At 37.8% G+C, this 16,600-nt stretch overlaps 1 protein-coding gene across 3 annotated transcripts in view; it reads right to left on the bottom strand.

Moving 5' to 3' along the window:
* Positions 1 to 6,455: 6,455 nt before the first annotated feature.
* The window catches only part of ARL15 (ARF like GTPase 15), a 229,070-nt gene continuing 218,925 nt past the window's right edge, over positions 6,456 to 16,600 (bottom strand). For 2 of the 3 annotated variants that reach the window (XM_075078283.1, XM_075078284.1), the window contains one exon: positions 6,456 to 12,277. In XM_075078283.1, the coding sequence (XP_074934384.1) occupies positions 12,125 to 12,277 (153 nt within the window). In that variant the 3' untranslated portion in view covers positions 6,456 to 12,124. The remainder of the gene's footprint in view (positions 12,278 to 16,600) is intronic. The other variant, XR_012657876.1, reaches the window with a different exon arrangement.

The following is a 16,600-nucleotide window of genomic DNA, read 5'->3' as shown; positions in this document are numbered from 1 at the left end:
AATGTTTTCTGAACAAGTTCTGAACAATAAAAAAATTAGCATCTTTGCTATTTATGGGAGTGATCCATGGTATCTTGTGACACAATGCGTGGGAATGGTTCAAAGCTGCACCAGGGGAAGTTCAGACTGGGTATTAGGAATATTTCTTTACTGAGAGGGTAATCAAGCGCTTCCTAGAGAGGTGGTTGATGCCCCAGGCCTATCAGTGTTTAAGAGGTGTTTGGACAATGCCCTTAATAATATTCTTTAACTTTTGGTCAGCCCTGATGTGGTCAGGCAGTTGGACTAGATGAGCATTGTAGGTCCCTTCCAACTGAACTATACTGTTCTGTTCCATCTATGAAAAAATCCTCATCAGGGCAAAATTAGCGATGAATAAAGCAAGTAAAAATTTTAAAAATTTTTAAAAAAGAGAAAAATATTTCTGTATTGTTTAAAGATCAAATACTGTAAGGAAAAACATATTCACAAACGTCACTGAATTTCAGAAGCCTGTGCTATTTTCTTTATTATTAGGTTACTAACCCATGGAGTGGTCAGAAGTAAAGGTTTGATTATTTCTTTTAAAAAGCCTGCAAAAAATATAACATTAGAGAAATCTGATTACTTGCACTGTGACTAAGACAAGTTGGTGATGTCCTCCAAATCTTAATACCTCTAGTTTAACAACTGTGAGAACTGAATAGATCTTTGTAAATCAATGAGTCCACCAGGATTTCTAGAGCAGGATGTTTCACCTGCCAAGTGGTTTTTCTTCATTGCCTGGAAGAGGAGAGTTAGCCTTCCTGCCTCATTATCCTTTCAATTGTTTTCTCAAATTTAAATAGCATAGCATAAAAAAGGAAATTCATTCTTCTGTGGCTATGGAGGAAGATACACAAGTAAAAAGCTGGTAATCCTGTATTTGAATGCCCAGAGACTAATTTCTATAGTATTGATTTAACTTCAACTATGGAAATAAATGGATATATGTGGATCAATCTTTAACCACAACTGAAAGGTGGAACAGTTGTCATGGTTAAGCAGTAGATACTCAGCAACAGCCATGGCTCTGGTAGCTTATACTCTAACTAATTAGTCTTATTACAGTTGAAACAAGTCTGACATTGAAACACAGAGAACTCCTCAAAATAGTTAAGAAGATGACCTGACATCACCCGCAAGTTTTAATTTAGGATGTCTGCTACACTTGTTACTGTTAAAGACTTTTTAAAAAGTAATATTTACCTTCAAGCAGACAGCCTTTTCCTAGTTTAATTTCAATGAACAATGTAACATACTTTTATTGATTTTTATATTCTACGCTTACAAATGTTAAGTCAGCAAAGCAACTTGGTTCTCACCCTTTAATAGAGTTGAAAATGCTAACCCATGAAGATATACCACTTCAGAACATTCTTCCACCTATAAAAACCATAAACCCCATTTTTTTTCCCCAAAAAAGAGAAACAGATTGCATTTTGTTTACATCTATAGGAATTCAAAGCATCTCATTTAGCATCAAATGACATTACTTTAAATAAAGTACAAAAGTATCCTTCCTTATTTAAACAGTATGTTCCAGGACCATGTCAGAGAGGACAACCTAATGATCAAAAAGGTTCATGTGCAAGTAATGTATTTTGCAGATAGACTATTAAGCTACTAGTGATATCAGAAAATTAATTTACACACTCACTACCAGGCTTTTCTGGGCTGAAACTAGTCCAAACCTATCAAAGGGGTCAATTTTCAACATTTAAACCAGATCATAAACTTACCCAAATTTGATTGCTTGAAGTGGCAAAACTTCTAATTTCCATATTACCCAGCAGTTTCTTTTTCAAAGAGGCAGAATTTTTTAAATTTTGCAATACCTAAAGTACTTAGAAACTTCTCTCTACATCTCTGGGTGGAAGGTGGACAGCACAAAGATTATAGGCTGTATCTTTACATACCAGTAGGCCCCATAGCCACCAGGAAGTTCCACATTCTGGTATACTTCAGCACTTCACAGACGTTAATACACCCCCAAAGCCCTATATCTATGTCCAAAGCAGCAAAACAGTATCACATTCATGGAGAGTCTTAGAGAATCAAGGAAGCAAGGTCTGGAGATAGGACTAAATTTAAGAATTCATTGTTCCCATCTGTATTTCCCCCCTTTACCAATACTCTCTTTTGAAGTAAAAGAGCTGTATTGCTTCAGGATGCTGGTAAGCAGGGACTTTCTGGCAACTGTAATGCTGTAGGTGACAATGTGTGAGCTCCGAGGTCATTATGCCCCTGGAGAAGGCCATGTGCTCATGTTTTCTTCACACCACTGATCTTAATGGCGGCACACTTTTATTTAGCAGCGACTTGGGGCACAAAACTCTGTGCCAGGGAAAAAAATCAATATATTTCCTAAGTTTTTGATAGCATTTTTGTGAGCAAGAAACACCCTCCCCTGTCCCTAGAAACATAAGGGGAACCTTGTGTAAAGAAACACAACCATGGCAGCATACCAGGACATAGCAAATGGCTTACCATGCCCAAAAGCCAACCCTGTTGACCCTTAAACCAAATTTGAAACCTACTGTCCACCTTGCCTTGCTCTTCTGTACTACAAAGATCTGCATGGGTGACCTTCCTGGGATGCGACACATGGCACAGCCCTGCTGCATCTGCCTGGGAGCCCAGCTCGCTGGCTCTGAGGGGAACACCTCCATGCCTAGGCACAGGTGCTCCTGCTACTGAGGCAAGCTGGTATGCCGAAAGCACAGGGTGGGACAGTTGCCATAACACAGGGGTACTTCTCCGAGAGAAGCAGTAGGGAGCTCTGAGTGGCTTAGGGCGAAAGGGCCTTGCCCGGGGGAGGGGAGGCCTTCCACACGTCTCCTCCAGCAGACTGAGGAGCAGGCTTTGATCTGCCTGGGATGACAGTGCGCCAAACTGTCTCTCATTCAAATGAATCTGCCAGACATTTGGGAGACATTCCTCAAAGGGTCACCAGCAAAGGGCTGCAAAGGAGAGTGGCTCCGGCCGTGCTCCTTTATAATGTCTCCTCACTGCCTCATCTGTCTGCCAAGCAGGCCTGCTGTGATTTCCCCCCACATCCAGGCTCAATTTGTATGCAAATCCTCCCTCATTTGTTCTTGCTCCCTTCAAAAAGGACAAATTTAGTATAATAACTGTAATTGCTTTAATAACATGAAAAACCCGACACCTTTATGGGACCAACAATCAAAGACTGAAATTGTAACACAGCATGACAGGTGTGGAGGCATGCCACCATTACAGATTTTTCCATTTCAGTATTTCCTTCATCATCTTGAAAAGTGTCTATCTCAGTAAGCCAGGCATGGGTGGCTTCTGGCTCTTGAACTCTGCGCAGTCCATAACAAGTTAGGCAGAGCTTCCATGGTAGAGCAGCGGGCTGGTGAGCACCGGGCTCTGCTGGGACAGGGGCTGCTCGGCATTTGAACCCGTCTGGAGGAAGATGTGGGTTAGCATGACCTGGGGAGGTAGAGCTGCTAAGAATATCTCCTCAAATCTCCTCATCAGCTCTGTGTCAGACTTATTAAGAATCTTATGGCCTAGAGGTCATAGGTTCAGGGCAGATGGCTATCACTGCTTCTCATCAGAGAGATAGAGGTCTCAGGACCACTCGCAATGGTGGCCTGTATCTCCAATTACACCGGGCTAACCTTCTGCACACCCCTCTTACTGAACCGGACAATGTCTCTTCTTGGCAACATTTTCCTGGTTTAATTCTGAGATTAGCAAATGAGAATCCATTTCCAGCATCAGTTAACTGGACCAAGATACACTTGATCTTGGCTTTTAGTTATGTTCAAACCCACTAACAAACAGTTACATTTTCTAGTTACTATTTGCATTCTAACCTGTAATTTTAATCATAGAACAGAACCTCAGACCTAGTCCTCCCATAACAGCCCGTTTTACAAAAAGATAAACCCATCAAAGATCAGTTATTGCACAAACCAGAGTTCCCACCCAAAATATGCAAATATGGAAATAAAAAAGATAGTCAGAAATGGGTCTTCATGCACACTCTGGTGGGGAGAGGCCACAATACTGTGTCTCATCTGGAGACAACTGGGAATGAACTGATTCTCTTGAGTGGAAGGGGAATTCCAGACCTGCCTCAACAATCACCACGAGGGCACACTTGCATGAGCAGGAGAGAGATGTGCAACAGGTGTGAACACCCAGGCTTTTTTTAAACCTTACATGCAGGCAGTAATTAAAAGGATCAAACCAGTAACTGGAAACATTGATTAGTAGTGACTACCTCCTTCAGGCCTTAATCAGGTTAGGTGCGAAGTGGTTCTCACAGATTAAGTTCTTGAGAACATGCTAATCACCCGTATCCTGGTAGTATAAAATGCTAAACTTAAAAGAAGAAACAGTTTCTCTTCCATTTGATTTGACCCAAACCTAAAGGCAAATCTGCCTGCTGACTCTCTCACAAGCAACCAGAACAAGATTCACCATCCCAAAGCAGTTTTATGGAAGATTTCTCCTCAGCATTGAGAATGGAAGAAACAAGGAAGAGATTTCTTCTCTACAAACACTGTATGCATCTTCTTTAATGTCTAGGTGACCAATACATCTACATATGAAACCACCACACAATATTTGACCTTGATATTAAAATTTTTCAGAGATCAAAAGCAAGTGCTAAAAATAGGCAAGATTTATATAACTCATAATAGCAGACTCCTATATTACTGGCACCTCTCAGTGGGGACAGGCCTGAACCGAAACCTCATCTCTGCAGTCATACCAAGAAAAGAAAACAAATAAACAAAAAGCTAAAGTTCTGTCTCATATCTCAGAGGGTTACCAGGAGTGTTCCTGGTTCTGCTAAAGACTTTGGTGCTTGCGTGTTTGGTACTCTTCATGCTATAGAGAAAAAGAAAAGAAAAAAAGCTCTCTCTACTCTGAAAGTTAAGCACTAAAGTCAGCTTGCCATGTGAATGAAATGAAAGAACCCCAAGGAACAAAATCTCGGCAACACATTGCTATCTTTGGGTAAACATTTGTTTGCAATATCTTTTAAAAATAATGTCAACTTCAGTGATTGACGATTTCACCCCATTTATCACTGACAACTAGAATTATTTTTTCAGCTGTGGGTCATGTTAATTGTGGAAGCTAATAGGGAGGAATGTGAGGTAAATGGTCTCAATACCTTTTGTACATGTGATGACTTTACCAGACTTGCAGTACTGTATTTACTGTAACCAAAAGGTCATGCTCTATATTTTAAAGGTAAACAGTGAACTTTTCTGCATCAGTCACACTCCTACAAATCATGTACAAAAATATTTTTAGAAAAGGCAATTAGCATTTTTTAAAAATTAACCTTTGTTTCAGATACTTGAAGGAAGGCATTCAACTTTAACTGACACATAAGTATAAACCTGAAAGGATTACAGCTGTCTCACTGGTAAACAAAGCAATTTAGTAAAGATGGACTAAGGCTGTTATAATTTATATTATTGACAATGAGTGCTCATTTCTTCTCTGTAGCAAGGTAAATACTGAGGCAATGACGAGATTGCATTGTCCATTCCACTGTTAAATAAAAAAAGCAATTTCCCAGGTACCGCAGTTTAACTGGTGTTAAATGGTACAATCCCATTCACATCTTGAACTTCTAGGTTTTACATAGGCACTATAAATGGGAATGGTATAATAAAATAATTCTGATGTAGTTTTGCAAATAGACATTTGTTGTTACACACATTAAAAATACACTATTTTGATACTGGCAGAAATTGAGTTTTTGAAAGGTATATAATACTATAATTTGGGTGCATAGGCTTCTCTGAGCATATGCTGTTGAACATGGTAGCACAGAAAGCTTGGTATGAGATGTATATGAAACTTTTGTTTCAAAAAATAGCAAGATGTGTATTAGTAGAAAATGGGTATGTGCTTTCAAGTAAATGAGATAAGGCGACACAGGACGGAAAATGCTATTTTAGCATGTGCTAACAGAATGCAGAATGGATTAATTTCTATAGAAGAAATTTTTAGAGTGCCAACCTTAACACACAGCAGGAACTGTTGCTTTAAAGGGACTGTGTCAAACTTGACAGGCCCAAAACGTAACCTACCATAAAATTAAACTTTTTACAAAATGGCCTTTTGATCCTGAAAAATCTATCAACCTTCCAAATCCAAGACTGCCACATTGTTAAAATACCAAATACTTTGCTGTGTGATTGGCCATTAAACTTTGTTTAGTTTTGCAACATGTATATGCAAGTCATGACTTTGCTCTGTCCTCCACACTATCTTTGGGCCTATGCATTTAAAGAGTACCAGATCTTTTGTTTGGGATTTCCATGATTTAGCGTGTCAGTTAGCAGTAATTTATAACAAAGCTATAATACGAGGCTTCTGTACTACAACAGTAAATGTCTCCTTAGAAAGAGGGCAGTTCTTCATACATGTAAGTTGCCAAACCACAAAAGGATTTATTTTTGTCTTGTTTTACTTAATACATGCAAATACTTTCCAGTGCACACTGAAATGCAATAAATTAGTTACATGGCATAGTAATAAAAATGAACAACAGCATTTAGCTATTTCAAGGTGACAGGTAAAAAAGAAGTGCTGTGATTGCTGCTCTTTTTTTCTTTTGTCAGTTTTAGCTCACAATCTAACAGTGAGAATTGAGAGAATTAATTGTGAATGGCTTTCCTTATATTGCACACAAGCATAATAGGCACAATTCATCCCTCTTGCTTATTAGCATGTGGGCAGGTTCTCAAATATATGTATAGATTTTTCATGTGTGAGGAAATGCTTCTGTGCTTAGAAATTAACTATAAAACAGCTTTTCATTACAACTATGGTCTTTACCAAAACCAGGCTATTTTCAGGCAATGAGTTCCTCTCTTCCCATAATAGTAGAATGGCTGGGCATGGATTATGTCATTCCTCCTCTTCACACCCTCAACTCTTAATTTTCTATAATCTTCCCAAACCAGCACAGGACCTTTTGCTAAACACTTTTATTAGGTTTACTGCACAGTGTTAGCACCAATATTCACATTTGAATATCTGCCTTTTCTAGACAGTTTCAGTAATTAAAAAATTAAGGCATATTTAAGACGTCATAAATGGAAGTGCTGAACATGCTCAATACACAAACATAACACTCCACAAACAAGGCTGTCCTGAACATATTCCATCAAAACCCACCAGATGACCACATATTACATTTTCCCATGAAACCTGGTGAAGGAACAAGCAACATATACAGCATACTTTGGCTTCTCTAAATATAGCTGTGATAAAACACATTATAAGCAGCTAGCATTAAGCATAAAAGTCTCAGAATTAGTTAGATTAGACCTGATCTTCAGTCCAACCCACACAATGAAGTTAGTCAGTTCACCCATGAAGGCTGAAGATTGAGAAGGCTAATGATCTTTTTCAGCCTTTTCATCTAACAGAATTCAGCAGCCCTACTTCACTTCAGGAGTCCTTCTCAACTGCAGACACTGAAAAAGGTACGGTTTTTGTTTTCACATAGGCTGTGGGACACTCTCTCATCCTCGTGTTAACCTGGGCCCTGGATGACTAACCCTACAGCTGACACAAACAGATGTTTTTATTTGTTTGAACTATTAGGTCAAAGGGCTAATGAGCTAATGAAAATTCTTTCAAGAGCTATCAAATGAGGCATGATTAGCAGATTTGCAGTTCCTATTTATATTAAACAAAAGAATTAAAAATACATTCCAAGTTTACAAATCTTTCATTTCCACCCTAGTCTTGGTAAGAGGCAGATTTAAAAATAATAAAATGACAAAAACATACCTCAGTAGCTGCATCAGCAACTCCAGTTGGGCTCAGCAGAGCTGTACTTCCAACAGCTGTTAGAACTGGTGTTATGACAGTCTCTTCTGCTCAGTGTTTGAGAGGGTAACATTGAGTTTTCCCATTTTCCCAGCAAGCCTTTATTTTCCCCATAGTATTTTCCTTTGCTGAACTTCTGTAGCTTTTTTTTGGTGTATGTACTTTGCCACATCACTTTATTTAAAAATAATTTCTAGTCATATAAACATGTCCCTCTGTTTCACATTATGGAATAATTGTATGAAGATTATTCCAATCCTTGTTCCACCAATAAACCTTCAATATCTTTCAGATATATTTCCAGAGTAACAACACCTTGCTGTGGAAATAAATCACCCAATTTTTGGAAGTTTCTAATTTTTATAAATATATATGTGTGTGTGTGTCAATATGCAACTATGTATAATTTAGCAATGATTATATAGTAATATTTGTTTTCACCTAGGAGTGAATAATTTGTCTTGAAGATTCCATATCACGGTAATATGCCATACTCCAAAACTTGCTACTACTCAAGAAATCCAAACGTAGCAACTTAACTCTACAGTGTTTATTTTCTTTTTTTTTTTGATAGTGGAAATCATGTATAAATCACAAAGAGTACAAGTTCCTCATGTCAGCAATTGTCCACTTGAATGGGTCAACTCCTGCGTATAGACACTGTATTTTTAGTATAAAGCCAAGATAGTATGGCAGTTAACTAATACTTTCGACTACAGTAAAGATACAAACTTTTGTAATATAAATTAATTGCCATTACAAAAAGGCAACTGTATTAACTAATATGGTACAAAAATCTGCAACTCCTATAAATATAATGAAACGCAAGAAGTTAAATGAAATAATACATCACAGATTTTTGTATAGCGCATTTGAAGAGGCAAGCTAAGATACACATGGAGCATTATACAGCAATAAAGAATATCAAAACCCACTAGATTCAACCTTTTTTCCATACAAATGCTAGAAGTACAAGGACAGAACACAACATGGAAGCAGTAAAATTAGCAGCTCAGAGTGGGTAGACAAAGAGGTCTTACTGACAAGTTGTAAAGCACTAGGCAGCAGACAGAAGCTTGTCAAAACCAGCTGTTGTTGGATACTGATTGATAATGTTTTCATTCTGATGGCTGAGACACTGCAGACAGCCACAGGTCTGAGAAGCCCAATGTGGGCGCATACACACACACACACACACACACACACACACACACACAAAGTAATTTAACAGATGGCTAACAAACATTAAAGCACAATAACTTTTTAAAAAGACAATTTTCACTCTTTAATGAACTTGCATGTAAAGTAGAGCCTAGTGCCCAAGTTTGTTTCACCTAAATGATGAACAAGTGGAAAGATTTAAAAAAAAAAAAAAAAGAAAGAAACAATTGAGATTGATCATCTGAATAAACACTGCATAGTGCTTACATAGTCTACCATAGCCAGAGAATTCGACAACTCTTTAGACAAAGAAGTGTGACATGAGCTGCTATGAACATTTTAAATTCCTCCATAAAAAGGTGAAGGTGTTTATAGACATTAAAAAGGTACACATCCATTAAGTCCATCCACAACACAAAACCACAGAAGAACTACATTCAAAGTGAAGTTAAGCATTGGCCTCAGCCTTAAGCAGTTATGAGGTATTGTTTCAACCTGTGTTGAGGAATGATCACTGTATTAGTAAGAAAAAGCATATTGAAAATCATTCTGAAAAAAAAAAATCACTGCTCCTGCACTGTTAGCATTTTCCTAAAGAAAAAGCATTAAGCATCAAGAGGCCCTAGTCTAAGTGGCCACTGGCATATACCAAAGCCATATTCTCATCAATTAGCTGGGCCTTTTGCATGTCAGTGACGTAGCACCTTCCAACAGCGCATAGTTTGGAAACCATGACCAAAATATAACTCAGAAACTCTAGGAGTTTTTGGACCAGACTCACTCATGCTACAAATAGGTACAGTTTTAAGAATGCAGTACAAGTTGGGCTTATTTTCATTTGCTGCACCTATTGGTCCATAACTTTAATACAGTAAAGAAGGGGAAAAACAGTAAAAAAATGTTCTCTCATCTTTTAACTAATGCTCAATGAAAAAGCAGTAGAAGCTCTGAATCCCTCTTTTTGCCTCCCCACACTGTCTGCCTTCTCTGGGAAATAATTCTCACTCCTCCCCACCACTTCTTTTTTGTCATTGTCCCTAAACAGGACAGAAATCCAGGGACCCTGTGGAAGTCTAGGGACCCTGTAGCCTTTAAGCTCACATCAGCTAAGAGGCTAAGAGAGAGTTTGGAGTTGTAGATTAGATCCAGTTCCTCTTTAAATCCAGGGAAAGGAGCCTCCTTAACCCACACAAGAGAACCTGATGGGCAGCTGGGTCCCCTCTAACCTGTGCAGAGAGAACCAAACCAACATAGGGCTCTCCTCTCTGTGTTTTAAAATGAATAATTCAGTTCTTGGATTTTTCCAAGATTATTAGGAGGGAGGCAATTGACCTGGCAGGAAAGAGAAGGAAAACAAAGCAAGAAGAGACGTCCTTCAGGCTTTCTGCCTATTCTATCACAAAATTAAACACCGAGCTTACTGGTATTCCAGCTTCTTTCTGATAATAGGAAGCAAGTTATAACAGTGATCATCAGGCCATGCATTTGGGCAGAAGTAATTCTGAGGGAGCAATGCAAGAAATCCAAGGAAATTGAAAAGTAAACAAAAAAACCACACCTGTTAGAAACATTTTGTTTAACAGAGTATAATTGCAAGTAATAAAGAAATGGCTTTTATAAGCCTTTAAAAGCTGATCCTTGCTATTTTCTTATCCCCAAATAAACTAGTGAGAAACTACAATAACCTTCAAACTTAAAAAAATAAATGCTCAGAGTAGAAAGGTATGTTGCTGAAAAAAGGAGTTGTGAGTTTCAAAATGCAAGCAGAATCAATGAAGAACCACTGACACATCACTACAGTTTGTGTTTGCTGACGCTCATGCACAAGGGTCGCTGAATGCACAAGGCACAACATTCAAGGAGTGCACTGGCCCAGTGACTGATCTGCACATACCCTGTTGTGACTGACTTAATGGTGAACCAGTGACCTGGCATGTTTTTTTAATGGACAGAATTGGTTTATAAGGTTTTAAAAAAATCAGCAAAAGGCAGCCAAAATACTGCAAACCTACAATGGGGAAAACTTGGAAAGAGGAAATATGTACTGTGTTACTGGAACCAAATGGGATTTTTCCAAATGTATTACAAATGTTGTTTCCAATGAATACTTTTTTGCCTTCTAAGTAACACTTAGCCCAGAGGACGTTTGAAAGAATGAGTTATAATCCCTCGAAACGAGAAGCTTATAGTGCAAACACTGGAAGGCCCTTAGTTATGGTATAGATGCCTTGGCAATGTTACGATAACAGTAGTACTCTGAGTGAGTGATATAGGAAGCAATCCTTATTTAAAACCAGCCACACTTCTGACTAGTAATAAAGCCTCCACAGCTGAATTAACAGACATTTGCTTTGCTTCTCTTACGGAAAACTACTTTCAATGAAAATTATTACTTTATCCAACTTTTTTACATTTTCCAAAAATATTGTTACTTAGACCACCTCTTTTTGTCACCTATTTTTTCCCAGATACTATTATCCTCACACATCTGTTCACTACTTTACCTTTCAGGAAACTTCCAGCAAAATAATGGTTCTGCCTTTGACAGGTTATGCTGTGACTTTAGAAGAGGAATCAACTAACTTGTCAACTGTGTTTTCACTTAGTAAAATTTCAGGACTAACCTTTGCATTAACACGAAACTGCTTGCCTTCAAGGTATCCTATTAAGGTTCTCAGTGACTGTGCTTTCCATACTGTGGGGTCAGTAAACAAGCTAATAAAAAACAGTCTCACAAATCCTTAAGACATTAGTCAATTTTTTAAACCAAAGGTATCAGGTAGAAGTCCTCCTTTACAGACTATGTTATTTTTGTGCGTGTAAGATTTCCTGTGAAGGATGACTGCAACGCAAGGAAGCAACACGCAACGTGCAGAAACAGTGGTAAACAATGAGGAACTTCTTATTTCAGTAGTGTAGACAACTTTACTGTTGAAATAGTTGTGTACCTGATTCACAGAATATTTGTTTTAACAAAAGGACATTCTGCACTGTGTATGAACAACATATCACAGCAGTCTTGATACCACACCATAATTAAGCTGCGAGCAGAATGAGCAGGTACGGAGATGCCTGGAGAACCACTCTTCTCTCTTGCATTTCACATTCTTGAAGGTTCGAAGTCCCTCTCTTCCAGCAAGTTTATTAGAAGAGAGAAGCTGTCCTTTACTGCCTCCATATCATCCAAGGAGCAGGGTTTAAGAATCCAGCGCTTTCCACGAGCAAGTGGCTCAAGTTCAAAATACTTTTTTATCTATTAAGAAAAAAAAAAACAGACCAATGTATTAATATTATAATGAAAACTCTCTGTCTCTCATCTAAAAAAAACCAAAGCAAAACAAAACATCAAAAAAAACCCCATGTAAAAAGATCAGGATACTAATTTTTTAGAGTCTTACCCACAGCTGTTCTTATAATACAGGTTGTATGACATGACCTGAAAGTGTTTTCTTTAGGGGTGAGTGACCTGCTTGGAAGCTACCATTCTACCCATACATTTAACAGCATGGGAGGTCTGGGTAAGAATTATACGGACTTTAGGCAAAGAGCAAAGCACACAAAACAAGTGTTCAAAAACACGGCCAAAACAGTAGAAGAAATTTTAGGTTATGCTTGTATTTTAATGTTAAAGGTGTATGTTTCATCATATTCTTATTGGTAAACACGTAAGAGGCAGAATTTGTCACCAGACTAACTACAGATATGAACTGTCAAAAATGTACAAATCCTAAAGATGCCAAAGGTGAGCTATAGCAGAGGGATTCTTAATGACCTTGAGAAAACTAGAAAAATAATTATTCCAAAATCAGCTAGTTTTTCTAAAATTAAACATAGAAGACTGGCACGCTAATGTGATTATGATAGTAATAAGTATTATATGTAGGCATAATGCTTTTCTACAATCATCTTAGTTCAAAATCCAGCATATTCCAGCAGACTTCAGCTACTCACTAACAATACCTAATAATGTCTATAAAGAAGGAAACTTTTTAATGAAACTAATTCAATTTTTACTTCTGCAGTAACCATGCAGCAAGAAGGCATAAGAACATGATGTAATATAGAATTGCAAGTTTTAAGGTGACTACACAGTTGTGCCTTGACAAAATAACTGAGGAAGATGCAGTTTCTTGGAAAGACGAATCATCATTGATGCTAATTACACCACCTGCCAAGGCAGAAACACAGACCCACAGAAAGACTGAGAAAGAAAAGATTTTATTTTAGTAGTATACTGCAACACTTTTTAAAATAGCAAGTACAATATCAAAACATGTTTTTGATGCCTCTTAGGAGAAGACAGCAGTCTGCAGGTTATTTTGGTCCACTGATTACTGTTTTCATCAAAATTTTAGTCTTTGATAGTATTTGATCCAGTACTATCTGATGCAGAAGTCTACTCACGTTTGACTTGTCAAAATAGACATTTAGTTTTTACATCCAAAATTATATCCATCAGTACTTGTTATTGTCAACATACCAACAGAAGTATTTAGTCCTGACTTAGTTTGCGCATCCTTGTTTCCTGTAATTATTGCCAAATACTATTTTCTTTTATCACAGACTGTGCCACAAATATGCACAACAATAGGAATAGTTACTGGTATTGTGGTAGGCAGTAGAGGCCTTAGACAGGCAACTGGAGCCACACTGTGTAAGGCTCCATATGCAGGGGGGAATAAAAAGAAAGAAAGAAAAAAAAGCTTCCAAAGTCCAAACAAGCTGCAACATCTCTATGCAGCTCTTACAGCATCTATTCAACAGTTTTATTTATCTGGTAATGTATTGTAATAGAAGAAACCGACTGTAGTTGTATCAAACTCACATAAATCAGAATTCAACTGTGATAATGTGGCAGGAAGGGTTTCTTATTTTTAGAAAGGAATTTTGAGCAGAGTGTTTAATAACAAGTATTAGAAAAAATGGTAGTTTTCAGATGGGAACTTCTGCTTCCCCAGCTAAGACACAGGTTAAACCTCTTAAAATCTACTTCCAACAAAGCAGAGTTGTATTAATGACAACATGCAAACATCTGAAAATTCAGCACGGTACTTGACATTCATTTCCTCTCAAACAAATTTCAGAAAACATACAAGTTGAAATAAACAGGACTTTAACAACTAGTATTTTATTAACAGCATACCTACTTTCTAGCATTGTTATCTCAGTGCCTTATTAGTATCTGATATGTTAGTATGGTTATATGTGATCAGAACCTAAATATTAACCTCTATAAGTTATATGTTGTAATGGCTTCAGCAGCTGAAGCGACACCGAATTGAGTTTACCCCCATGAGCATATTGAATTAATGGCACCGACCAGATTACTGGAGAAGAAGGGTAAGAAAGGTCTCTGGCCTGTTTCAGCAACAGCCTCCTTAACTGCTAAGTAAGGGAGGAACTAAAAGCTGCACAGAAGCATAACAAAGCAAGGTGTCAGTGCAGCTAGCTGATAGAGCAGCCTGCTGGTGTTAAGCTGACAAATATGGCTGAGTAACGTGAGATGTTTCAGACCCACAACCCAGAGGATGTCCACCACACCCCCTCTACTGGAAGACTGTTGCCATCAGCCCCTCGAGCTCACTGAAGTCTGTCTGCAGTCTTATTTACATAGCCTCTTGAATTAAGGCTGTACCATTATCAGGAAAAGGTCATTACATTGTAAGGAGAGTACTTGGGTTTAAAAGCAATAAATATCTAGAAACACATACATAAGGAAATGATGGCAGTAAGCAGACTAGGACTGAGTCTTGTGCGTTTGTGGGCAAATACTATGTTGCTTACCAAGGTAGCCTCTGGCCAAGAAAACCACAATGACTTTAAGCTATATTTCAGTGACTGCAGATGCCAAGATAGAATTTCTATTTCAGCAGTAAAACAGCATCAGTTGATTCAGTGAAATGAATTTTGCAGACAAATTATTTATTTCTATGCCCAGTGTTGATCAAAATTTATTTTTTCCTATTCCTAGGTGTGTAATCAAAATGTAACAAAATGAACAATGTGCTGTCATCATTTTCCATACCTAAGGAAAGTTCAGAGTATCTTCATTAAAAGGCCCTAGATGAATGATGAAATTATAGTGATTGTTAAGCAGTGGCTTTTGAAATGGTAAGTTTTGATAACAGCATGAAAGCACAACAGCTTATATTCACTTAAGTAACTGCTATTTTGTTCATACCTACAGAGAAAAAAAGATTTGCTCAGTGATTTTCTCTAATCCAAATACAGAAAAATAACACTGACTGGCTCACAAATAATAAATAACTAAACCAGAAGTAGCACAGAAGTGATTTTCCACAACCCAAGGGACACTCTGTGGTATGCTACTATATTCTCGCATTTAAACTTCACACCACAATGGAGTCTGGTAAAGCCCAGAGCCTTGCAAGCGGGCTCAATGACTTTGAAACTTCCAGAAAGAAGTTTGTGGACACAAATACTTCAAAATTTACTATAACTTCTCCCCCCTTTAACTCAGAAGATGTCATTCAGTTCTAGAAACGAGTAACTTTTTTTTCAGACTTTAAAAGGAACCCTTTTTACGTGCAAGAGATGAATCAACGACACAAAAATAGACCAACACAATGAGATGCCCAATACTGTTTATATAGTTGAGTTTTCCACTGGAATGCTCTCAGCTTTCCAACCTCTTTCGTTTCTCTAGTTGCTTTCTGCCCTGATGACCATCATTCACACTTGTTCCCTACCACATTTCCTAAGAGGATGCACACTAATCACAAAAATATCCAAAGGAAGCTGAAATTCTCTGAATACTCACTCACCTATGTAGTTCTTGCATGATCAGATAATCAGTAACTATTTTACAGCTCCCTTCAATTGCACTAGCACAAAAGGGGTGAGTTCCTAAGAGAAGCTCTTTTGTCTTCCCCTCTAGCATAAATGGTGAAAAGCCTTCTGCCTGTTCACAGATGCCAAAGCAAAATATAAACACTCAAACATGCTCCAGATGTCTGACACATTAGACGTGCATTTACATACTGGCATTGCATTTTTAAGAGTTTACTTTAAGCATTGCTAAATTTTTAAGATATAACCTTAGAAGAAAATGCAATAAATTAAATCCACATAATTTTAAGTCTTCCTTACTACTATTTTACAGGATCTCACTGTCTTGACTCCACATGGGGGGCTTGTTTTATAGAGAAGCTGACATTGTATTTATGCTACATTCTGCAGTCAATAAAATCTAACAATACACGTTTGTAATTATTCCCACTCCTCCCACACTACACCTTCTATGTGCTATTCTACTAGCACAATATACTAAGCATATGGTTATCAAACATTGCTTAACCTACATGCTAGAAAAGTCAAGATACAATAAAAGGATTGGTGCCCAGAACCTCAGCTGGTGTAAATTAGCATAGCAGCATGGAACTGATGTCACTAAATTGATACACGTAAGGCGAGTAGCTGGGTCCTGCTGAAAGCTTTTATATGTTCTATTACTGAACCTCATCTAGCCATGAACATAAGATGTAAAAGAAAACTTAGACACTGCGATATTTGAATACGGAGTCATTTCTATCTATTACTTAACAAGCTAATTGAA

Source organism: Phalacrocorax aristotelis, chromosome Z (genome assembly GCF_949628215.1).
Source record: "Phalacrocorax aristotelis chromosome Z, bGulAri2.1, whole genome shotgun sequence".
Taxonomy (NCBI): domain Eukaryota; kingdom Metazoa; phylum Chordata; class Aves; order Suliformes; family Phalacrocoracidae; genus Phalacrocorax; species Phalacrocorax aristotelis.
The sequence above is the reverse complement of the archived record's forward strand: the minus strand, read 5'-3'. Positions and strand labels throughout refer to the sequence as shown.